General features: G+C 36.4%; 1 protein-coding gene across 2 annotated transcripts; it reads left to right on the forward strand.

The window, feature by feature from the left end:
- Positions 1 to 267: 267 nt before the first annotated feature.
- pex26 (peroxisomal biogenesis factor 26) lies at positions 268 to 21204 on the forward strand. Of its 2 annotated transcripts, XM_028805613.2 has the most exons (7): positions 268 to 506; positions 2136 to 2311; positions 3016 to 3262; positions 3528 to 3677; positions 11960 to 12273; positions 14563 to 14709; positions 21064 to 21204. In XM_028805613.2, the coding sequence occupies exons 3-7, from the start codon at positions 3039 to 3041 to the stop codon at positions 21165 to 21167; spliced, it is 939 nt and encodes a 312-aa protein (XP_028661446.1). In that variant the 5' UTR covers positions 268 to 506; positions 2136 to 2311; positions 3016 to 3038; the 3' UTR covers positions 21168 to 21204. The 2 variants fall into 2 exon arrangements, with proteins under 2 accessions (XP_028661446.1, XP_028661455.1); XM_028805622.2 differs by lacking the exon at positions 2136 to 2311.
- The last annotated feature ends 4969 nt before the right edge of the window (positions 21205 to 26173 follow it).

The following is a 26173-nucleotide window of genomic DNA, read 5'->3' on the forward strand; positions in this document are numbered from 1 at the left end:
CGTAGATACCCAGTATAAAATGCTGTGACACTGTTGCATCTTCTATTAAATTTATTATAATATAATGGCACCCTCGCTAATTTAAATCCTTGGAGTCAGTTTCAGTATTCCTGATTGATTTAAAAATGCTTTAAAACTGAAGTAAACAAGAATATAAATTAGGAAAGCACAGATAAAGTGAAATGGGTCTGTTTATTGAATAAAGTTGCATTTTTAACTAAAGTTGACGTCACAACCGACACTGTCGCTCGCAAAGTGTTCTGGGATTTGTAGTTTTGCAGGCTATGTAAATATCATCAAACTGCCCTTCGTCCCAATAATCATGTCCCGTAATTGGTTGGTATGATGACAGCGGTCAGGTGATAATATTAAACGCTTTCCTTTTGCGTTTATTATGTGGATAAAGTGCAGCTTTGAGAAATCGGCATAGCATTCCCGCACGATATCTACCAGACCACAGAAATAATGGAGTAGGTGACGCACTTGAAAACAACTGCGAAAAACTGGTGGGCATATGCTTTGTTTGTTTTAGCACAGTGTGTAGAAGTCTCATGTAGAAATTAGTCTTTAGAGCAACGTGCTTATGGTATTACAACGTTACCGTAGTCAACACCTCAAAGTAAAGTGTGCGAATGTTTTGTTGATTGCGCAATAGTCTGAAAAATAAATTCACACACGTTTATTTAAAAAGTTGATATGCATACTACGTCTATATGTTTCCATGAGTGGAACCGGGTAGTTCTCTAATTCATGTTATTTTTAAGTTAAAAAGTGTCTGTCTGATATAAATAGGAAGACTAAGTGTATTTGACGAGGCTGAAGTTGGCTACTCACTCGCTTCCGTGTGAATTTTCAGTGCAGTTTTGTCCGTCCCAACGTGCATATCTGGGTAAAATGAGCTGGCAAAGGTGGCACAATGTAATATCAAATGAATGAGATTTACTTCAGTATTTGAAGGGCACTGCAGAGGGTTAAAATGCAGTGGACCACCCCAGTATTCACAATTTCAAAAAAAGACGGATACCTACGTTAATTTTCGGTTGAGGTTTGCACGGCCCAAGGCAGGTAAATGAGTGAAAAGTACTGGCAAAGTTGGCACACCATGATATCCAATGAGTGAAATTTCTTGTGATATTTAAAGTGCAGTGTAAAGAGTTAAATGCTGTTGAGCCAGCCTCATCTTCACAGTTATAAGAAAAGAGGGATACCTTTGTTTAATTGGAGCTGGCTTTTGCTTTGCCAATGTGGGTTTATGGGTTAAATGGACTGGCAAAGTTGGCATACTTTAATATCTGATGCATGGGATTTACAGTGATGTTTGATGGGCACTGTAAAGGATTAAATGACGTTGGGCCACCATAATTTTCCCAGTTTTGACAAAAGACAGGTGCTTTTTTGTTAAATTGCATTTGGGATTTTCCAAGCCCAATCCAGGTATATGGTTCAAATGGACTGACGAAATTGGCGTCTTCCCTTAGCTAATGAATGACATTTACTGTTAACTTAAGTAGGCACTGTAAAGGGTTAAATGCCATTGGGCCACCTTAATTTTCATAATTTTGACAAAAGACGGATGCGTTTGTTAAATGGCAGCAGAGTTTTGCCCAGGCCAGGCATTGAGCCAGATAAAATTGAACTACACATTCACCAAGTCATCTTTCTTTTCTTGAAACTGTAAAAATTGGGGTGGCCTATTGGCATTTAACCCTTTATAGTGCTATTTAAACATCACATTAAATCTCATTCATTACCTACTTTGGGGCCTGGCAAAACACAGCTGTCGTTTATCAAAGGGCATCAGTCTTTCTGTTAACATTAAATGAGTAAATGCTTTGCACAAGTTACATGAATAAGTAGCTAGCTGGAAGCGAATAAGTATCCATTTGAGTAAGGATCTACGAATAAGTAGCCAGTCAAATCAGGACCAGCAAATAAGTGGCGAACTTCAGCCTCATGGTGATTTAGCAAAACACCATCAGGAGTAGATAAGATTGTGTCTCTGTAAATGCTACGTTCTTCTTTAGTGCTCAAAAAATCTACTTTTTAAATGCATTGTTGAATATAATTTATAGAATTTATGTGAATTTCCCATTGGGATTAATAAAGTATCTCTATCTATCTATCTATCTATCTAGAACTTGCTACCAAACCTATCTTATTCCTGTGGACAGAAGGCTGGAACTTTTCTGGAAGGAATGCTATACATTTACAGAGGATTCATTCAGTGTTGCCAATCTTCCTTGCCTGTTTATTTGTGGGAAGAAGGAGGAAACTGGAGTACCCTGAGGAAAGAGACACAGGCTGTGACTGGGTCAGGATTTGAACTATGAGGCAATATAGCTAATCACTGCACCCCCTGTTTATGTTCACTAATTATTAGTGGCTTTCTCATAGTTAAAACCATTAGAATGAATGTCCAGAAATTGAATTAATAAATAAATGTTGAAGTAGTCAATTTACTGCTGATTAATTCTAATTATTATCCCATAAAGATTCTGCCTTTTTTGTTACTGCTTTATCAATTGTTTACATTTCCCACAAAGCCGTTTGGCTTTTTAAAAACTTTTCTAGCTGCTCAGACGAAGCTGTACTTTCTACTGAATGCTTGAAAGCATAAAGCAAGGCTCTAGGTTCAGTGCAGTTATTTTTAAAAGCAGTTCACTGTCCCATCATAGGTAAATCTCCAAAACCAGTTTAACCACTGTGAAAGAGAAGTGTATTGGAGGTCATAAAAAATCATTCATACAATGGAAATCATAGCTATTCCTGACAATAACTGAAAAAATATAACTACTGTATGTGTCTATCTCTGTAACATGCTACAGTTATGTACTGATTGTGTGAAGCTTTCCTTTATGAAAAAATATAACTACTGTATGTGTCTATCTCTGTAACATGCTACAGTTATGTACTGATTGTGTGAAGCTTTCCTTTATTACAAAATAGGATAGTGGCTAGTAACCAAATTTTTAAATCTAACAAGTCATTGCAATTTATATTTCTGTTTCTTGGCAGATTTACATTACCTGATTTTAAAGATGAGGAGTAATTCTTCCACATCACTTTGCCAGCGGAGAAGCCTTGGCTCTGTTCACCCTGGGAGCAGCCCAGCTATATTTCAGAGTTCAGGTCAAGCTTTGCCTTACCTAGATTCTGCTGTTGAGCTGTTGATGGTGCAGCGTGATTTCTGTTTAGCTTTAGAGACCTGTGAGAAGGGATTAGAAAGTATTAACAGCCTTTCTGAATTGGATGACTCAACCAGGTATGTGAAAATATTTATATGTGTATATATAATGTATGTGACAGATGAGGTCACCACTGAGCCCCAATCCCTGGAAACAACTGACACAGATACAGTTACGGGTTAAAAATAGTTTTTTTATTATAAAAATACCTCACAAAGGTCTATCCAAGTTGATTTTCTTTTCTAGTCTGATTACAGTGTATCCCTTATCTATTTATTCATCTATTGAAAGTGTGTCTTTTCTATATTTGTTAATAAAAAGCCTTTTTCCCCATATATGCAGCAGTTACAGATGCGGAGAAATGAAGATTGCTTTTTGCATCATTGGTGTCCAAGCCTTGGCAGAACTTAATGAATGGAAATCTGTTCTTAACTGGTTATTGCAGTATTACGGAACTCCAGAGAAACTTCCTGCTAAAATTATGCAAATGTGGTAAGTAGCAAATATATTGGTTCTGTACTTTTGTTAAGTCATTAATTCATTCCTCTTTCTGTTTTAAGTAAACAGTCTGTTAAGGTCTTGTTTAGCTTCTGTAAAGTCTGAATTATCCCTTGGGGACAAAATCTATCTATCTAGCTCAGTTGATCAAGAGGATATGTTTACTGAAATACTTTGTAGCAAGCTAATCCCATTGACCTAACAGCAAGCCTAAGCAGGACTTCATGACATTTTTGTTTACATTATGTAACAACTGTACTTTGGTACTTAATTTTAAGAAATTACACCCTGTCTCATTTAAATACAATATAACCTTATATAAAATGCATTCATCAAAATGTGTGGCCAGGAATTAATTTCAGGATGTAATAAGAAAGTACATGAATCATAATTATATCCATGATCATCTAGTTTAAATTGTCATAATCATCCCAGCTATGCCAATAATCTACCATATTAAGTATCAGATAAATACCTGTTTCTAATGAAAAGTGCATTATAAAACATTGCTTGTTACTCTTGTGGATACTAAAGGGCACTGCAGCTCCTCAAACTCGGTGTACAAGTGCAGTTACACAGTCAAAAGGCTTCAATAATAGTGGTTTATTAAATCCAACACCTTATACAGGTTTCAATCCTCTATTAATGGACTTCTCTCTACAATAAATCCTCCGTCTCTCCTCCAGGCAAGCTTTTTCCACCTCCTCCTGATTCCCGGGTAGCTCCTTTTATCTCAGGACCCAGGAGTATTTCTAGTGTCAGATGCCTACAGCCTTGCAGCACTTCTGGGTCAGGCAGAACCTCCTTTGAGGTGTGCACTTTTCTTATAGCTCTCTGGTGGCACCCACACTGGCTGCCACCTATTGTACTAGGGGAATAAACAGCACCCAGAGACATTCCTTTCCAGTCTTTCTATTTTATCCCAGCCAGGAAAGGTACTGAAAACTCATTTTATTCAAATTCAAAATATGCCTGCCCGCTCACCTGGGGCTTCCCATCTGGGTAAGGAACCTTCCCCTCTCCCGGTCGGGATGCCCGTCCATCCCATTTAGCACTAACATTCTGTACTGTTTGCCTTGTGAAGTACAAATCCCAGTATGTGAGACAAATTTCATCACTTCTTGCATTATTTCATGGCTTTACAGTCACCTAAGATCTTAGCTAAATAATCCAGTTTTACAGCAGTCATCATCACTTCATGTAACTCCCCCTTTATGCAACATTGTTTGCTTGAGAGCTCTGTACAAGTGTCAGTAATGAGACAGTTCTTTCACATTTCTTTGTCTCATCTATGCCTGCTACTTACATCAAGGATGGAAGGGATAAATAGTAGAGAAATGTTTTCATTAATCTGGGATTTTCTGCCTTATTTTGCATATTCACATTTAAAGATACATTCCAAAATGATGTTTATAACATGTAGATTTTCATGACAATGCCACAAAATAAATGTCTAATTTGGAACCTTAATTTAAGTAGGTTTTAGTATCTTTTTTTGATGGCACATTATATATAAATTTTCTATATAATGGGATTATTATCCCAGCATCATTAGACTCTTAGCAGGAATCAGCCCTGAACAAAATTCCAACCCATGTGCTGTAGGACTCTCTCTCACACACACACCCACACTCATATTGGGCCAATTTTGGAATTGACAATTAATCTAATACTTACTTACTTACTTACTTATCCTACCACATGAGTTCCAGTTTCTTCTCTAACGGAAAAGTAACATTGTGTGTTCCAAGAGCCAGGTTCCATTGGAAAGTCTAGCATACCTGGGTCTAAAATACCATTTCCTGTCACCTAGCTGGCATGGCACCTGGCCGTCATTCATACATAGTGGCTGGCAGATTCACAAAGTTCTTTTGAGCTAAGCTTGTAGCATGCCAAAAAGTTTAGCATGTTACTAGGAGCTTGCCATCAAACAAACATCTCAGGCGTAGCTCAAGGAGTGGAGCTAAGTCCCTAATAAATTTAATTAGAATGTGTAACAGTAGGGGGCGCTATCGCTCCCTTGAACCCTCAGGTACCATGCCAAACACCAGATAAAAGTCCAATAATTATTATTTTTATTGTAATAATAACATGCACCAAGCACCCTCCACTCCACACTACTCATATAATAAACAATACTTCTCAACAATACTCAATCCTCCACTCCCAGACGCGTTGCCACCCTTCCTCCCAGCTCAGCTCACTCGTCTGGGGTTTCTCAGTCTTTTATAGTCCATGACCCAGAAGTGCTCCCGAACCCCAGTCCACGTGACTTCTTAGCACTTCCGGGTCGGATAAAAACTCTCCTCTGTCGCTGTGACTAAGACGTACTTCCGAGTTATAGGGCATACGCAAGTCCTTGAGCCTCCCTGCAGTGTCCTCTGGTGGGCCCCACGGTATCCAGCAGGGTTGGGAGTTAAAAACTCCATTGTCCAGGATTCTCTGCTGGTCTTCGGGGCACTTCCATGCTACAGGGAGGGCTCCATCTGGCGGCCTGGGGGTATTGGCCGGGATACATGGCCAGCCATTTCCCACAAATGTTAATGGGGTCAAATTATGGTGTTCTTTGTTTTCTTCTCCTCTGAAAATGTTGTTAGTTGACTTCACTATAGCACTGGACAATCATCAAAACACAGTTCTTATTCTGAATAACTTCACGCTTCCAAATATTTGTTTTGGTGCTTATTGGAAATATCTGTTTCATCAAGCAAACAATTCCTGTATTAGACATACCACTGTAGTATAGTACTAGACAAGCAATATGTCGCAATTCCTAAATTAGTCAATGCAAACAGCAACAGCCTGGTTTCTTAATGAGAAGTCCAGTATTACTGCTAAAGCATTTATTGCTCAAGCAACATTTGTGTTGTGCTAGAATGAAGACACTAACAAGCCATAAAATTAAATAAGATTTGTTATTGGCAAGGATTGTTTTTTATTTAAGCATTTGGGATTGAATAAAAACCTACAGCCACTACACCCCTCAGGACTGTCTTTGCTGACCCCAAATGTAGTATTTTTACTACATAGAATTTTTGACAAGGAAAATTTGTGAACATAAACAAATAGTATTTGGAAGAGATATAAGCAGCTACGTTATAACAGGTTTGTTAATGGCTATGTGTGGCATAAAAGACCTAAGCATTGTCTGGCAAAGGGTCCATTCAAATACATGTAATTATGAAAGGCTGGCATGGTAGTGCCTCTCGTCCATTGTCTCTGTGGAGTTGCACATTCTCCCAGTATCACCTTGGATTTTATTCCCTCATCCTGTTTGATTAATTGGATATTCTAAATTGGTTCAAGTGCGTGTAGTTGTATGCTTGAGTGGATCCTATGGTGGAATAGTTCCCTGTCCAAAGGTATTTCTTATCCTAATATGGATAATCTGTGGCTCCCATAATCACTATGAGTTGAATTAAGTTAATTTGTATGAATGTATGCTTGTAATAATTAGGGGTATGCAATATTGACATCTCTATATATTCTGGGATTTTGCTTAACGATAAGTAGGTGATATTTTGCATCCTTCAAAAATGTGTTTGTAAAGGTCTTGTATTATACTACCTCTGGCTTGCTTTTTTAGTAGAATATTAACTGTTACTTATTATTGATATTAATGGAAACAACATATTTAAAGGAATACTCCAAAAAGTTTTAAATTAGGCCATCTCCTCAAGGAAGTGCACACAAACAATAATAGAAAAATAGGTTTCCTGCTATTTACTGTAAATACTATCAGCATAAAGCTTCAATTGTACATACTAATCAGCATATGACCGCTATTAAGCCATGTCGTCTTAGAAATGTGGTAATTCCATTTAAAGTCCTGTTCTTCTTTTTCTTTTTCCTCTGGCTTTTTCCTTAATTCAGGGTTGCGTCAGTGAAGCTGTAAAAGTATTTCTTTTTTCCATTGCATTCTATTTCTGGCCATCTCCTTATTACACCTATTCTCCTGTATATCCTTCATTACTGTCATGAATCTTACTACAGTAATCCCTCCTCCATCGCGGGGGTTGCGTTCCAGAGCCACCCGCGAAGTAGGAAAATCCGCGAAGTAGAAACCATACGTTTATATGGTTATTTTTAGAATGTCATGCTTGGGTCACAGATTTGCGCAGAAACACAGGAGGTTGTAGAGAGACAGGAACGTTATTCAAACACTGCAAACAAACATTTGTCTCTTTTTCAAAAGTTTAAACTGTGCTCCATGACAAGACAGAGATGACAGTTCTGTCTCACAATTAAAAGAATGCAAACATATCTTCCTTTTCAAAGGAGTGCAAAGCAAGCAGTCAAAAAAAAAATCAATACGGCTTTTAAGTATGCGAAGCACCGCCGGTACAAAGCTGTTGAAGGCGGCAGCTCACACCCCCTCTGTCAGGAGCAGGGAGAGAGAGAGAGAGAGAGAGAGATAGCGAGAGACAGATAAAAAAAATCAATACGTGCCCTTTGAGCTTTTAAGTATGCGAAGCTCCGTGCAGCCTGTCCTTCAGGAAGCAGCTGCACACAGCCCCCCTGCTCACACCCCCCTACGTCAGCGCAAGAGAGAGAGAGAGAGAGAGAGAAAGTTAGCTGGATAGCTTTTCAGCCATCTGCCAATAGCGTCCCTTGTATGAAATCAACTGGGCAAACCAACTGAGGAAGCATGTACCAGAAATTAAAAGACCCATTGTCCGCAGAAACCCGCGAAGCAGCGAAAAATCCGCGATATATATTTAAATGTGCTTACATATAAAATCCGCGATGGAGTGAAGCCGCGAAAGGCGAAGCGCGATATAGCGAGGGATCACTGTATTTGAGCGTTTGGTACATGTTTCTTATATTGTCTGCTATTAATACTCATTATGGTCATTATTTATTTGATTTTATTGTTATGGCACAGACATCACTATATTGCTAATTTGTAAGATTGTGTATTCACGATGCTATTTTATGTTTTCCAATGACTGGCAGTATAGTTACTATCATGTGAGTAATGTTAATATGTGATGTCATCAGTTAGGGTCTATTTAGGAAGATCTCACTGCTGCCTTAAGAGTATCAATTTGTTGTTTTTGTGTATGTGTTCTTTTGAAACTTAGGGACTGTTCTTGTTGGTTTGGCCATTGAGGTCTGCGCTGATCTCTTTACCAATATTTAGTTTTTGGTTTAGTCCAGGGGTGGGCAGATTCAGTCCTGGAGGGCTGCAGTGGCTGCAGGTTTTTGCTCCAACCCAATTGCTTAATAAGAAGCCCTTATTGCTCAAGTAACACTTCAGCTTCATTTTAGTTGTCTCACTCGTTAAGATTTTGAACCCTTATTGCTTATTTTAGTCTTAAACTGCTGTATTCTTGGTTTTTAATTGCTCCTAATTAGCAATACCATGCAAATGACAAAAGAGACCAGCATTTCTCCATTTAGCTTGTTTTCATTTACACCTGTGTTTATTTCTCATGCACTGTTTGGTTTAATTAAATACTTGGAAGGAAAGTGAAGAGAAAAAACTGAAGCACTGAGAATTACTCATCTGTTTTAGACTTAAAATCATTTGGATGATATCCTTAGAAAGGAAAATAAATCTAGGATATGAGAATGACCTGACATGGCAGAGTTAAAGCACTAGCAAGCCATGCAATTAAATAATTGACAAGGATTGGTTTTTAATTAAGCAACTGGGTTGGAACAAAAACCTGCAACCACTGAGGCCCTCCAGGACTGAATCTGCCCACCCCTGGTTTAGTCTACTCATTATTTATTATATTTTAGCTACTGAATCTAAGTTTAATTTTTGACTGCAAATTTGCCTTCTCCCGTAAAAACCAAAAGAAACAAATTCTTCTCTTTCCTGACCCAAATCCTCCTGTAAAAACCAAAAGAAACAAACTCTTTTCTTTTTTGACCTAACACTTTATTAACAATTATTTGTTCAGACTACAAACTAGTTTTTGTTCTCCTGCTTTTTCTTTCCAGGCCACCCCATCTATGATAATTCTCCTTAATACACTGCTAATCTCTTATCTCCATATATGTACAGACTGCTGGAGCCTCCACTCAGTTATCTTCCATGGTTTCCCTTACATCTTTAAACACTTTCTAAAATACAAACTTTCTCATCAATCCATTTTATTTACCCTGCACATCAATATTGAACTTCCATTCTTATAGTCTCTCTTCTAGTGGTTTCCCAGATTTCTGCGCCACTGCTTCACTACCATTGCGTATATATTTTTCCTTTTATCTTTGCATTCTTCTGCAATTTCTCCATTTTTTTCCATCCTGCTTAGATCTCTGTCCCTTTAAATGATAGGTCCTAAGTACCAAAATCCGTTGCAGTCACAAATATTCCGATCTCCACAGCACTTATTTTAAGGAGTAGGTGGGTTTGCTTTTTTTTTTTTTCCCCCCCAAGTGGCATAACCCTGGTCATTTTAAACTCCCCTGGTAGTTAAACTCTTATGTGTAGTACACATGTATTGTAACACTTTTTTTTGTTCAATTAGTATTATATGACCAGCCCTTATTGGAAGCAGTACAGTCTTAAGTAGACTCCACTGTAGACAAGCCAACATTGCACAAAGAAGATGGTACAATAACAACATGTTTTATTACTGTATAACAGTCAGGTGCAAAAGTTTGTTTCTTGGTGCAAATAGAATTGTTTGCATCTTAACATCAGCAATACAAAGGAACTGGTTATTGACTTTCGTAGTACTAAAGAGCTTCTATGTCCGGTCACTATTCAAGAAATGGGTGTAGAGGTGGTCCAATCCTACAAGTACTTGGGGTCCACATTAATAACAGGTTGTACTAGTCTTGGAACACAAAGGAATTATATAACAAAGGGCAGGGCAGACTGTTTTTCTTTTAGAGACTGTGTTCCTTTAATGTGGGAAGTGACATCCTTCACATCTTCTAAAACTCTGTGATGACCAGTGTGAATTTCTTTGCTGTGTTGTGCTAAGCTGGTAACATCACTTCAAGAGAGGCCCTCTGAATCAACAGACTAATTAAAAGGATAAGCTCAGTTATAGGATACACTCTTGACCCCCTGAAGGTAGTAGCGAAGTAGATAATTAAAACAAAACTGAGTGCCATTATGAACAGTTCTGCCCATTCTCTCTCTAACACACTAACACTGAGTACTTTCAGCCAATGAGTTATTCAGCAAAAGTGTGTCAAGAAATGCTGTTGGAGCTCCATCATACCGACAGCAATATGTCTGCATAATGACTCACTGTGACTGTGACGGCCAAGTCAGAAGTTTTCTTTCTTTTTAATTTTCTTGCATTATAGTAATTTTGGTGTGTGTTCAGGCCAAAGTATGTATGTATGTATTTATTCTATCAATCCATTCCTTTGCCTGCCTGCCTGCCTGCCTGACCTACCTAACCACCTACCATGCATGTCATCTGGTGTTCTCCTTCCTGAGTATGTTGTTACATGGTAAAAATAAATTACTTTCTGTCTGATATCACAGTCAACCTGACTGACAAAAATCAGGTAATAACAGTAATTACTCACTGTCTAATGGTTGGGGTGTAATTACTGGTGTCTGTTGAAGGCTGTTTTAGGAAATTTGGGGATACTGTATTTGGCTGTACAGCTTTTTTCCTGGTGGCAGATATCACAAAAGTTACATGAAATGATAAATGATTTTGTCAAACAATATACCTGCCCCATGACTGGTGGAAGAAGTGACATTTATTGTTTATTTATTCTAAAACATACAAGCAACTATTTCTTGACTTGTATTCAGGTGAGTATATCAATGACTGTATTCTCACTGGACTGGTCTGTGAGTGGAGAGTGGGACGCCTATTAAAATGAGTCTTTAAAAACTTGAGAAAGATGAAGAGATGTGAAAAGTCTTTAATGAGGTCCTTTGAGGGCTTTCATGTACTGTACACGGTATATGTTTTTGGTTTAACATTTATATTATTTGATATCTTTTGATATCTATAATATTTTTTAACAGTCAATTTATTTTATTTGAAAAAACCTTCCTGTATGTGGCATTATAGATGGTGGCATAATGACAGTAGTATCTTTTATTTTGATTTATGGCCCCACTTTCACAAAATGATTTTTATTTTCATCTGCAGTATGCATTTAAATAGCCCCATGAAATAAAAACCTTTGTGAGTTTTACTGAAAATGAAAACAATTTTGAAAAAACAACAAATGCAAAAGGATGAGTAGATAAATGAAGGTGGATTATTACAATATTTAGAGCATCAAATAAGGCAAATTCATAGAAGTCAATATTTTGTGTTTTCATTTTTGTTTCCTACAAGCATCCTCTTATTCACCAAAGTTGATGAGCCAGGTATAATTTTTGAATCGGGCAAAGAATGGCTGAGGAGCCCATCTAATCATTGTTGCCTTGGATTTAATACTGTAGCAGAGCTGTTCCTCCTTCATGTCCTAATTCCAATGGGCAAGCTTAAAGATGCAGAAACTTTGGCTGGAAATGGTGTAACCTTCAATGATGAACAGTGCCAGGTTGTCATGGAGATCATTAAGCAGAAGAGAGAAGAAAAAAATGGAATTCCTGACCCTGATCCAGCAAGTCAGATTCAAGCCAGCAGTACCTTGACATCAAAACAAAGTAATCTATAGTACCTCTTTGTTATTCTTGTTTCTCTAATTTGGCATAATTTTATTTAACTATAATTAGTAACTTGTTATTATTGTTAAATAATTTCTGTCAGCCTTTGAAGAATGAGAAGACCTTAAGATAGCTATGCACACAGTTTAAGGTTTGATATGATTTAATGCAAAGGTCTGTCATTTGTGCTTGAGAATTGAGAGGGTTATGTTTTGTTTCACATTGAGATTGTATATCCTCTGTATGTGTCAATGAGCCTATAGCAGCCATAATGATTAATGAGGTATACTTAAACATGTAGATATGGTAGTAGAGGGCTAACTGGGTTACACCAAGATTTGGAAGCTATCCTTTCCTTTTCCAAAGAGGCTATTCAAATAATACAAGCAACAGAGTAACAATTTCCGGTAACGTTTGGGAGATTCCATGATAAGAGAGTGATAGCCTTGACAAATTATTAGATTTTTCATATGTCAAGCAGAGATAGTCACTACTACAAAAAGCTAATTACTGTAGTAAATTCATACAGATCAACCCAAATATAAAAGATGAAGGGTTTGGATGACCAACATCTATGTAATTTGCTTGCTTTCTTTGCAGCCCATTTTTAAAATGACATTAGGACCAATAACTAGATGAGAATGAAGCTGAGGGAGGATTTTTTTTTTTTTTTTCAGGGTTAAGTTACTCAGTGTTAAGTAATTCAAGCTATGACTGAAGACTTCGTCTTTCCAGAGATGAAATGACCAACCAAAATAAAAAAAGTCATAAAAATTCTTTGAACAATGGTGCAGGTAAAGTAAAAGTAGTGGCCTAAACCATTGAATAACAAATGAAAGCAGGCAACAATTACATTTCAGTGTGATTCCCAACACTGGGGACAAGGTAGGAACCCCCTGTTAGGGTTTATCATGGGGCTCACTCACACGTACATCCATACTTGGGCACGTTTAGAATTGCCAGTTAACCTAACAGGGGGGTGGGATTCAAATTAAGGCAGCTGGAACCATAAGACAGCAGCCAGCATGCAATCCCATAAACTGAGTGACAATACAAAGAAATTAAGGAAAGAAATGGTGAAGATGAAAAATCATAAAAAATTAAAGGCATACTATAGAAAATCTAGATTTCAGTGGGGTAATATCAAATGCCTCCATCTGAAGCTAGAAGGCTGCTGCAGTAAACAAAAACAACATTTTAAGTTGCAAAAGATGATAGATGATGAAGTCCAACCACTGAAAGGCTCCCAAATCCTAGCAATAAAATTAAAATGAATACCTTAACCAACGTGTTCAAAGCAGATATTAATGAATAAAACAATGTAATGTTGCATTAGTCGAATCTTAACTCTGACTTAAAGATGGTCACTCTCTTTGTGCAACCAAAAAAGCTTAACTATAGACTTATTATACCTCTCATGGAGAATTGGTAAGACTGGGCAATCTTCTTTGAATCATATTTGTTAATGTATAGCGTTCCACATGACATGTTTTTTAAAAAGATATTAGTAATGTAAATTACTTAAATCATTGTGAAATAAACACATTGATACACTGTGTGATTTAAGTTAAAGTGAACAAGTAACCACAAATATAGTAGAGCAATTAAATGTTACTAGGGCATGAACATGTCTGAGAAACTTTCCATAGATGGATGCTTTAAATTAAAAAAATTCAGCTTTAACCTCCCTTAAAATGGGGAGATGGCTAAATAGTTTTAGGAAAGAGTTAATAAAATAAGAGAGTAATGACAAGAAAAAGAGGCTAAGGTGATGGATTGGAGGGATGGAAAAAGCAGGAGTTAAGACAGACTAGTAATGGGATCGGAGTTTGGCCTAACACTAGGGCTAAAAAAATAAATACAAATGTATAGAGGTCCAGTAAAAAAAGACAAAAGGCACTAGAGATGATGAAATGCAGCTTAGGGCAAGTAATATTTAAAGTGTGGTAGATGGCGAAGTCGATTTTAGAGCTAAAAAAACGGATACAGGGTGTTCAGATTCCACAATGAGGAGTGATATGAATCGGGAAAAGGAAAACGGACAAAGGAGTAAAGGGTTGAATATAGATTTTAATAATTGGGAACTGTACTTATTTTTGACCTTTTAAATTTTTAATGAAACCATAAATTTATGTACATGAAAGATTGTGTAAGAATAAAATCTCGAAATAATGTCACATTCATTTTGTAGAAATCAGGGACCTTATTTTTATGCTTTATTTATGTTTAATATTTACTGTTTAATGTTTAAATGTTTAATTTTTATTCTTTTTCTGTTTTGAACTGCAGGGTTTTCATCTAAATGTTTGCTGCCACTTGTCAGATTGTTGCAAAGAGGTTTTCTGTTGATAAGGAGAGGAGTTTGCTCCATTCCTTTGCAGAAGGTGGTCCTCGCTGTCATGATTCTTTTCCTGCTTCTGATGCGAATAGACCCTGGTGAGTTTTGCTGCTTGCTTGTGGATTTGTGAATTTGCATATGTCTATATGTAGAAGATTATATGCCTTTCATCCTATTTTTGATTTTTGAACTGCCCATAATAAAATCTTGCCTGTGATGTAACAGACAGCAATCACAGAAGTAGTACAACTTTGAGTAACTGAGTTAGTAAAAAGTACTTAATTGGCTCCCAACATAAGTCAAATGACAACAGTAGATCAGTAGAGTAATAACTTTCTTTAGGTAGAAACTTGAATTAAAATGAGTTACACATACCTTATTCTGACCTTAATTGTAATGTGCCTTTAAATTAATACAGACAAACAGAAGGCATACAGCAACCCAAATTCATTGAAAAAGTTAAATTGAGAATGCAAAAAAAAAAACTGAAAAAGGTGAAGGTGTAATAAATCAAATAAATATATCACAGATCAATTTTTTTTGTTTTGTGTAGGAAATAAATGTTGCCCACAAAATAGTCACAGTCTTGAATAATACAGTTTTTTCAAAGAATCCTTAATAGAGTGATTGTTAACTCTCTTAATTATTTAGACATTGTCACTCAAAATAAATGTAAGGATAGTAACTGGAGCTTGGTCATCAACACTTCCTTTACTGTCCCAATGATATACCTTTTACCTGAAAGACTTCCATTTGTGTTTCATGCCCAGAAAGTCTTTCATCTGAGCTATAGCGTTTAATAAGGGTAACCTGAACAATAGGCACACATACAAAAAAACTTTTTTTAAGTATGTATTGAATACACTATTTGCTTATCAGACGTTCAATGATCCCTGTCTATATAAGTAATCATTTTAAATTAAATAATTCATGGCACATCACCTGCAGCTATGATAGCAACCAGAGTTATTGTTTACCTAAAGATTAATCTCTCAAAGCTGACTAGAAGAACTTTTGCTCATACTTTCATTTTTCCTTACACTAATGCTTCTGCTGCTCCAGGCTTATTGTCTGTTTTACATGAAGAGCTTGCCAGTTCTGGGCTTCCACTTAGCTGTTCCAAAAATTACATTTCCTTTTATATTTTAATTTTTGGTAGATTTTCTGGAATTTGTAGTTAAATTGGGTATGACTCTGAATTCATACTTCCATTAATAATGACAACCTGATCAAGGCCACTGACAGGCATGCAGCAGGGCATAGCAGTAGGAAGGTTTAGAGTTTTTACCAAACATTGTGTTTTTGGTGAAAAGATCAATTTTACACAACTCTGTCCAAACAACAGTTTTCCAGATATTTTTAATATCTTTCCAGATAGGCTTTTGTAAACTAAATATGGGAGGAAATGTTATTTTTTTAGTGTTTTGTTTTCTTCTGCTTCTTCTTTGTTGAAATCCATTCTTACTCCGCCTGCCTGTGGTTAAGATTTGAACATGGACATGACATGAAGAGACAGCCTAAGATACTTGGAAGGGATTGAGAAAGTTGTCCTGGGGCCCATTTCAACATTCTTTATTTGTCTTCTTGTTACTCTCTGTTGAGCAATATGCACATCTAGGTAGTGGCACTTTTGTCTTAAATTGTCTCCATTTGTAGACTGTCTGGCTTATAGTAGATGTATATATTAAAATATGTATTGTTAGAAATGTGTAGCCTTCCTCAGAATGGTGGGCATTTACAGCACTTTTCTTGAGGTCATCTGAGGTTTCATTAAATAGTGGACTGATGTATTATAATAACCTGTGTGAACAGGTCAGAGTTACACTGACCAGATATTTTAGTTTTATATGATTTCAGTTGACTTATTGATTAATGAACTCATTTTCAAGTTTTGCACAGGTGCTAAAAATAAATTCCAACCCATCTGAATATATAGAAGCTGTACCCAATCCAAAAAGAAACGTCCATGTCTTTCTGGGTGCTTAAAATTACAGCCTAAATATTAATTGCTTACTTTTCCTACCATTGTTCTTGTTACATCTTGTCTGTTACAGGGTAAAGATTGTTGCTTACAATCTTGTTACATTTTGATTCATTAATTTGCTAGTATAACTCATTGGGTACTCCACAAAATATAATGTGTGTTTCAGTATACAGTGATCCCTCGCTATATCGCGCTTCGCCTTTCGCGGCTTCACTCTATCGCGGATTTTATATGTAAGCATATTTAAATATATATCGCGGATTTTTTGCTGGTTCGCGGATTTCTGCGGACAATGGGTCTTTTAATTTCTGGTACATGCTTCCTCAGTTGGTTTGCCTAGTTGATTTCATACAAGGGACGCTATTGGCAGATGGCTGAGAAGCTACCCAGCTTACTTCTCTCTTGCGCTGACTTTTTCTGATCCTGACGTAGGGGGATTGAGCAGGGGGGCTGTTCACACACCTAGACAATACGGACGCTCGTCTAAAAATGCTGAAAGATTATCTTCACGTTGGCTACCTTCTGTGCAGCTGCTTCGTGAAGTGACATGCTGCACGGTGCTTCGCATACTTAAAAGCTCGAAGGGCATGTATTGATTTTTTTATCTGTCTCTTTCTCTGCTTCTGACGGAGGGGGTGTGAGCTGCCGCCTTCAACAGCTTTGTGCCGCGGTGCTTCGCATACTTAAAAGCAAACAGCCCTATTGATTTGTTTGCTCCTTTGAAGAGGAAGATATGTTTGCATTCTTTTAATTGTGAGACTGAACTGTCATCTGTCTTGTCATGGAGCACAGTTTAAACTTTTGAAAAAGAGACAAATGTTTGTTTGCAGTGTTTGAATAACGTTCCTGTCTCTCTACAACCTCCTGTGTTTCTGCGCAAATCTGTGACCCAAGCATGACAATATAAAAATAACCATATAAACATATGGTTTCTACTTCGCGGATTTTCTTATTTCGCGGGTGGCTCTGGAACGCAACCCCCGCGATGGAGGAGGGATTACTGTATTTGAACCTTTTCAAAGACAGCGGAAAACATGCATGGCACATAGTCTGCAGAGAAACTTGGAAACATTGCATGATTTAGAAATGTCACTGTTATATTTTTAATATTTAGTCCATTATTTTTTGGTGAAAAAAAGTAAGTAGATGTGCATGTGAAACAGCCACAACTAAATGTGCATTATAGAACAGTATTTTGCATTTTTATGGGTCACTTTTAAATTACTTAATTTATATTTGCACTGTTTGCCTAAATTATTTGTAGCTTGTAGTTTCTTTTTCATTATAAACAAAATTGTATTAATTTTATGTTACAATTTGTGGTTAATATTAGTATTTGAAAAGATGGCTTGGGACTTAGTATCTCTAACATGCTTTATAAAAAGGCCATGTTTAGTTTGTCATGCAAAAATAGACATCTGGCATGCTTAATTTCTTATCATCTCTAAATACAATGATGACATAATAGGGAATGTTTTGAAAAATCTGGATCACTATTTTTATAGATGTTGATTAAGAATTAAGATGATGAATTGTGTTTTATGCATTTTTATATAAAAATGTATAAAAAATAATTTGCCTACTTGAGCTATTTTTTAATTATTTTGACAATAGTGTCAAAAAGAATGATGGTATTATGCTTTTCTTTTTATCTTACCCCATTGAACTACTGTGAGGCCTGTAAGAGTCTCTCAGGTGATTATTTTTTTTCCACAGCCTTGTCTCTTGTCTCTGTGAGGCATAACAACTTAAAATACTGATGGAACACATGAACACATATATATCCTCTATTTTTCTCATGTTTAGTTATTATTATAGCAAATTTTATACTATAAATATATAAGAACTATGTGTACTTAAAAACATTAAAAAGTTCACTAAAATCTCTGTTTATAAAAAGCTTTATCTAGTAATATGGAGGCAGGAAAAGAACACACTGATTCACTCAGACCTTTTATATTTTGCTTCTGGTAATCATAAAAAACATACAAAAGACTCTTTTTAATTGGCTCAAAAGTGGTGCAGAGGTTTGACACACCAATGGATGATGAGTTAGACATGTAGACAGATGGAAGGTATTACATGCAAAAGAGTAGGGCTTAATTAATTAGAGAATCAAGTAATCTGTTTCAGTAATCTATGATAATTTGCTAATAAGTTTTGCTCTTTAGTATATGCAGGATAGTCTGGTTGGCAAATCTAAGTTGTCCCATACATGACTTAAAAATAATAATTTTATAGTATAATTTATATGCAGATTCAGATTTCTTTTATTGTCATTGCACTTAATAATAATAATAATACATTTTATTTATATAGCGCCTTTCCCATGCTCAAGGCACTTACAGAATATAATAAAGAACGGCAGAATATACAGTATATAGTATTGTACAAACCAGATAAATAAATAAAGAAGATTAAGACAGTAAATTCTGAAAAAAACAGACAACATAATTGATGGTCTAGCACACACATACAGGTTACATTGGCATCTTGACAGAGAAGTAAACTGAGAGAAGGGTAATAAAGTCAGGTAGAGCTAAAAGCCTTCCTGAACACATGAGTTTTGAGTTGTTTTTTAAAAGAATTCATGGAGTCAGCTGACCTGATTAATTTTGGTAGGTCATTCCAGAGTCTGGGCGCTATACAGCTGAAGGCCCTGTCACCCATAGAGTGTAGATTAGTGAGGGGCACAACAAGATTACCAGAATCAGAGGACCTTAGTGGGCGGGCAGGCACATAGTGATGGAGGAGGTCACTGATGTAGTTTGGTGCGAGGTTATTTAAAGCTTTGTAGGTTATTAGTAGGATTTTATATTCGATTCTGTAGGACACAGGGAGCCAGTGAAGACGGAGCAGGATGGGTGTGATGTGCTCGCTGCTGCTGGTTCGAGTAAGGACTCTTGCAGCTGAGTTTTGAATAAGCTGGAGCTGTGATATAAGATTAGAAGGGGCACCTGCCAGTAGGGAATTACAATAATCGATGCGGGATGTGATAAAAGCATGGACAAGTTTCTCAGCATTAGAGAAGGAGAGGAAGGAGCGAACACGGGATATGTTACGGAGGTGAAAGTAAGAAAGTTTCTTAATGTGATTTATGTGGGTGGAATAAGTGAGGGAGGAATCAAAAATGACACCAAGATTTTTTACAGTAGAGGCAGGTCTGATGAGATCACTGCCAAGATGGACTGGGAAGGAGCTCATTTTATTAAGTTGCATTTTAGTCCCAATTTGCAGGAGTTCAGTTTTATTGCAATTTAATTTTAAAGAGACACTTAGTACAATGAAATTACTGCAATCCTAAAGGTGCATTCACACATAACGGACATAATTAAATTATAATACAGTACAATGTAATACACATTGAACTTATGTGTAATGCACATATGAATTGAGTACAATAATAGAAATAGAATGCAAACATGTACTTGTAGTGCATGAGTGACTGTTAAATTGGTCATTGTCAATCATTATAAGTGTTTAGTAGTATTCAGTTCTTGTGTGTGTGTGTGTATGTATGTATGTATGTGCGTGTGTGTGTATGTGTATATATAATATATAATATAATTTTCTGGGATAGAAAATGTTCTTAAATCTGTTTGTATGTGATTGGATGGACCTGAACCCACCTACCAGAGGGCAGCAACTCCCAAACATGTAATGTCCAGGATGAGAAGGGTCTTTCATGGTGTTTTCAGCTCTCACTGCCTCAACAGAGCAGCCGAGTTCCTCCAAAGGGGGCAGTGTGCAGCCAATAATTTTCTGGGCAGAGTTTATGATCCTTTGAAGGGCTGTCCTGTCTGCCAGTGTTGGCATACCAGGTAGAAATGCAGTATGACTGCATGCTCTCAATGGAGCAGCAGAAAAAAAGACACCACTATCTTCTCCTTTGGGTTGTTATTTTGAAGATCCTCAGGAAGTAGAGTTTCTGCTGTGCATTGTTCTTGACTGTCATTGTGGTGTTTATGGAGCAGGAGAGATCTTGTGCAATGTGTATACCCAGAAACTTGAAGGCAGCAACTCTTTCCACACAATTCCATTGATGTATATTGGGTTTTGCCATAATACTAGATTTCCTTAAACGTATAAAATTGTATCCTATTGTACAACTGTATAAACTATGTTTGTTAACATTAAATATGCTGACAGTGACATTTAAAAGTTATTAGTCACATCATTTTTGGGAAAGAAGGAATCCAGAGTTCTATGCTTGACTTGTAATAAGTGCTAATAATGGCACAAGAGACTGGTGAAATGCCTCATTTTTGTCTGACATGCAATTCATATTCCCTCTCTCGATATGCAATAATGAACTTTAGCTTGGACATGACCCCCCCATTTGCCTAATGGTTTAAATAATGCTGATTAGCACATGCAAACAAGAATTTCAATGTATTTTGTTCATGTGACATTAATGACCCCATACACCTACAATGTCAAGTAATAGAATTTTTTTTTTTATCTGCAGCTCTCCCCTCTGCCTTGCCTTGGATCTCCAGCCTCTTGCAGATGTTGAGACACATGTGGGACACGATGTTTGCACCATACTACAGAGCCAAAGTCAGCCATTAACTTTGGCTTCAACATTTTTGAGAATATATATAACCATTTTTTTTTTTTTATGAATTTATCGTTGGTCAAACTTGTGACTAGCCTTTAAATATCATATATAAATATTATATATTATTACTAATATAAATTATACAATATTATAATTAATATATTATAATTAATTATATATTATATTATTAATTGTATACTTCTCAACAGCTTCTTTTTCTATTTATTCTGAGTGTGTGGAGGAAAAGGTGAAAATGTATTAAATCATGAAAATATGTAAATGTACGTAAGATCAAGTGCTCCTTTCTTTTATCATTGATACTGCAGTGTTAGTTCAATTATTTTATGACAACGGCAGGGCAAAAATGGCTTATCCAGTTCCTTTTAGTTAAAATTCTAAAGTAGAGTGCAAGAAAAATAAAAAAAAAAAAAGAATATTTAAAGAGGCATTAAAAATACATTTTTGGAAATGTTAATTAGTGCTGTACTAGTATCTGCAGTTCATTTAAGCTATATCATCGTTCTAGGAAAACCAAAGAGAACCATGGTCTTCAATATAATAAACATAAATCAGCATGGTTGAAACCTCCGAAGGTGGCTCTTTAATGTAATATTCAAACATCAATGCTTTCAAAACTTCAAGAGGGACCCCACCCTCTCTTGATGAAGCAATTGTATAAAACAGTCATACCAGCAAAACTTTGTTTCCACTTCAAGTTCTGGATATATAATTCGAACTGATATCTTTCAATAACATACTTTGAATATTTAAAAAAAAATTCCATCTGTTAAAAACAAGCTTCCAGTACAATAAAAACTTGACAGATATTTAAAAAAAATGAAACTGTGTTTTGTTATGTACAGTAAAGGTATTTCTGAATGAACACAGTGAATAAATGCTGCTGAAATGCAAGAAATCTTAGTGGGAAAGGACTAAGTTTTATATGCTGCTAAAAATAATGTATAGTTCCATTCCATTCTGTTTTTACTTCTAAATGTAATCGTCAGACTGTCAAGCTGCTTTTCAGTGATATTCTCGTAGCAAGTATGCAGGCTTTCCACAGTCAGAAATGTAATAATCAATATAGGTACTTCGCTACTGAAACAATTAAAACTAATCGATGAAAGAAAGAAAACTTTATTTGACCCCAGGGGGTAATTTGAATTTTTACAGAAGCTCTTTAAATAAATGATACATAAATAGGTAGATAGATAAAAACACACAAACTAGAATGACCTGTAAAGCAAGATAATTAAAAGGAAAGAAAAGTTCTGACTTGGCTGTCCTAGTCACGGTGAAGCATTATACAGGTGTACTGCTTTTGGTAAAAAGGAGTCCCAGTTGCATTTTTGGACATACTTTAGCTAAATAATTCGTTGGCTGAAATTCCTCAGTGTTAGTTTGTCAGAGAGAGGATGTGCAGCATTGTCCATAATGGCACTCTGGTTTGTTTAAATCCTCTCCTTTCCTACTACCTTAAGGGGGACCCAGAGTGCATCCTGTATCTGAGCTTGGTCTTTTAATTAGCCTCTTGGGTATCCATGCATCCAGAAAGAAAACAAAATCCAACAAACTTCTAGTTTGTAAACTAAAGCCTCATTTTTTTATTTGTATTAGATTTTTTTAACAAAGCTGCCACAACCAGATGAATAATTCCAACAATAAGTGTGTTGTGCAGAAGGTGTTTTTATAAAACAAAAGCAAAAGATTGTTCAAAAAAGCCTGGCCTTTGTCAGAGACATACTCCGTAATGTGAAGGATGCAGTGTGCTGGAGAACGGTACATTTTTTACTAAGAAATTGATAATATTGTGATTATCATTACCATAAAAGCCACTATAATACATGTAGTGGAAGATCCTCTTTGGAGCAGCTTCAACAGCCTAAAGAACATCTTTATACTCACAAAGCCATGAGCAGTTAAACAGAACTTATATAACAAGGTTCCTCACCAAGCATAAACAATGAAATAAAATACAAAACAAGTAAAGGAGGTCACGTTTCATAGTTTCATAATCCTGGCAAAACATATACCAACTCATAGGCCACTAGTAAAAACAAATAATAATAAAAGCTTTAAAATGTATAACATTGAAATTGTTTTCTTTATTCCTGTCGAGTTTGTTTATCTTTCTTTTATCTTTTTTCTCTAATATTTTTAAGAATTTTGAGCATCCCTGTGTTAAATCCAGAGTTTCTTAAAAACGATTGCCACTTCATGTATTGAAACATTGCCTAACATTTCTTAATTCACTATACATTTTCACCAGCATTCGCTTGAGCCATATTGTTAAAGTATTATTAAAGCTGAGTTGCACTGTATTATTTACTCACCCGTAACGGCAATGCAGTGAATACACTTGACTTGAGCATTCATATTTCTCTGTACGTTTAGCATTCGTTTGCTCAGAGGTTGACACGCTTGCTGCTTCCTGGGCAGCTCTTCTTTTCTCCACCCTAGCAGCCCACTTCTTCTCTTCTTTTGTTGGCATCTTTTCACATTAAAACTGATTAAGTCAGTGTTTGTGTTGCAATTGCTTAGTAGGTTTTCTTTTAATTTTTCACTTAAGCTGGCACTTAAGTCTTCGTTTAGCATTCGTTTGCTCAGAGGTTGACACGCTTGCTGCTTCCTGGGCAGCTCTTCTTTTCTCCACCCTAGCAGCCCACTTCTTCTCTTCTTTTGTTGGCATCTTTTCGCATTAAAACTGATTAAGTCAGTGTTTGTGTTGCAATTGCTTAGTAGGTTTTCTTTTAATTTTTCACTTAAGCTGGCACTTAAGTCTTCAATCTGCCTCGGGAATGATTTAAGATATGAAGAGGTAGGGAATGAGAACAGTGCCCATACTCGTGCCACATGGCCGCCCTGCTGGCCGTTGCTGAGAGTTGATTCTACAATAAAATAAAAAAGAGGAATAATCGTGGAGGCCAATCATCACCTGAAAGCTGATAGTAGAGTATATGTGTACCAAATTTCAGGTCAATAGGTCGAACGGTTTGCAAGCTACAGGTGATTTAAAATCCTGGACAGACAAATGGACAGCCTTGGTAGTGTATTATATAAGAAGATCTTTAGGTTAAACTTATGCTCTTCACATTTTAATTGTTTTTCTGTGTATGATCAGGCTTCAACAGAATACTTTTACCCAAGTCTTACCCTGGGCAAAACACTGGCTTTTTGGGCATTATCTAATCATCTACAAAACTATTCTGCAGACTTACCATACCAGGAAGCTCATACCTTGTAAGTCTGTTATTTAGTTAAGATTTTCAGTTAATGGAATCCTCAATGGGCCCATTCAGCTTTCCAGTTCCCACTCTTTGGGCCCTTACTGCTTGTGTCTGCTTGTGAAGCTCCATTTCACACTCGGATACACACAGAAGACTGGTATGCTTTCTCTTAATTTGAACTGCCATCTTTTAATTTGACATTTCATTGATCCCTCTATTTTACACTATAATATTACTGACTCTCCTTTGTTGCATAATACTTTAGACTTGAACTACTTTTTATTAATTTATCAGTCTCTCTAATGTCATGTTAATTCTTCTTTTGTTATGGTGGCTTTGTTTGCTTTGCAAAGTACCTTCTTCTGTTGGTTCTTGATATTAAAATGTCATTGTCTGTTATATTTCTGGCCTCCTCCTGGTGTCTTTTGGTATTACATTTTTGTTTTTGCATGTATTAGCAGTTTTTATTTTTATTGTGCTAATTGATTTGTATATTACTGTATTATAGTCATATTTTTACTGTGTATTGTCCTGGGATTAGTTGATTTCATGTAAGTTCTTCGTCCTTTTGGTTTGTATGATTGAAATACCGGCAGGAAATCAGGTGAATAAAAACTCATTGCCTACACCACCTGAAATCACTTCGTCTTTGTGCAAAGAGTATGTCGCATAAGAAATCTGAGAGAAACTTGTATGAAATAGTACTCTCTAATACATCATATGCTTGTTTGTGGCAATTGGTGTAAACTGATTAGCAGTAGAAATATTCCAGTAGTGTTTTAGTCCTTCTGTATTACGCATCTCATTGATAAGGGCACATTTTTAGCATTGGGACATCTCTCATCCTGCGTAAAGGCAGTAAGTAAGGTTCACACTTCTGAAAACTGCATTGTTCATCCATCTATTTTTTTAATCCCTTTATACAGTTCAGGGTCATGGGAGCTTGTCATAGCAGCACTGGGTATAATGTGAGAGCCCAATCCAAGAGAGGATGCTATTCTGTCTCAGACACATTCATGCCATTTTTTTTTGACAGAGGTGAATTTAAAGGAATAACTTGTAAAGTCTGTTTACTGAGGTAGTTGCAAACGGTCCATGTTCACACACCATATACTGTATGTTGCACACTTCTCATAATTTCATAGCCATGCCTAACAGTTCATACATCAAAACACACTACAATTGGTGTTGTAATTTAACTTGGCAGGTGCATCTTTGATATGTGTGAGGAAAATCCAGACAGACACTGAGAGAAAATGCAACTCCGTAACAGTGGCTAAACTGGGATTGAAATGTAGGAGGCAATATTGTAATGTCTGTACCATTGTTTCACCCAAAATGGCACTGTACTGAATATATTACATTTCATGAAATACAGTTTCCATATTCTTGGAAATAAATAAGTAGGTTTGGAATGTGCATGTAGCAAGCGTAATTTCGTAGCTTACATCTGCGCTTTGCGATCTCCTTTTTCTATGCCTGTTCTGTACATGCTTCTGGTCAGATCCTACTTATACCTTCTCCCATAAATGTTAACAGCATCAGTTACAGCTTCAGTGGTTTTGAACTTGTACTTCTAGCTAGTTCTGTGTGTGAATAAAACATCCAACTTCAAACCAGCATAAGACAGGACCTGGTCAAAGTACAGCTGACTCATTTTTACTGGTAAACAATTTCTTAGCATGGATAAAGAAGTTTGAGATGGGGTGCACATAAACTGCTGGCATAACCATCTTGGTTTGTTTCCATACCAATTCAGTGTGTGCCTGTGACCCAAGGCTTACAGTAGA

Source organism: Erpetoichthys calabaricus, chromosome 1, assembly GCF_900747795.2.
Source record: "Erpetoichthys calabaricus chromosome 1, fErpCal1.3, whole genome shotgun sequence".
Lineage (NCBI taxonomy): Eukaryota > Metazoa > Chordata > Cladistia > Polypteriformes > Polypteridae > Erpetoichthys > Erpetoichthys calabaricus.

Bases quoted from the DNA above. Each gene is read 5' to 3' on its own strand.
- pex26 (XM_028805613.2), top strand. From the start codon at position 3,039: ATGAGGAGTAATTCTTCCACATCACTTTGCCAGCGGAGAAGCCTTGGC. The intron at 12,274-14,562 runs GTAATCTATAGT...TTTGAACTGCAG, and splicing joins TACCTTGACATCAAAACAAA to GGTTTTCATCTAAATGTTTG. The intron at 14,710-21,063 runs GTGAGTTTTGCT...TTTTATCTGCAG, and splicing joins TCTGATGCGAATAGACCCTG to CTCTCCCCTCTGCCTTGCCT.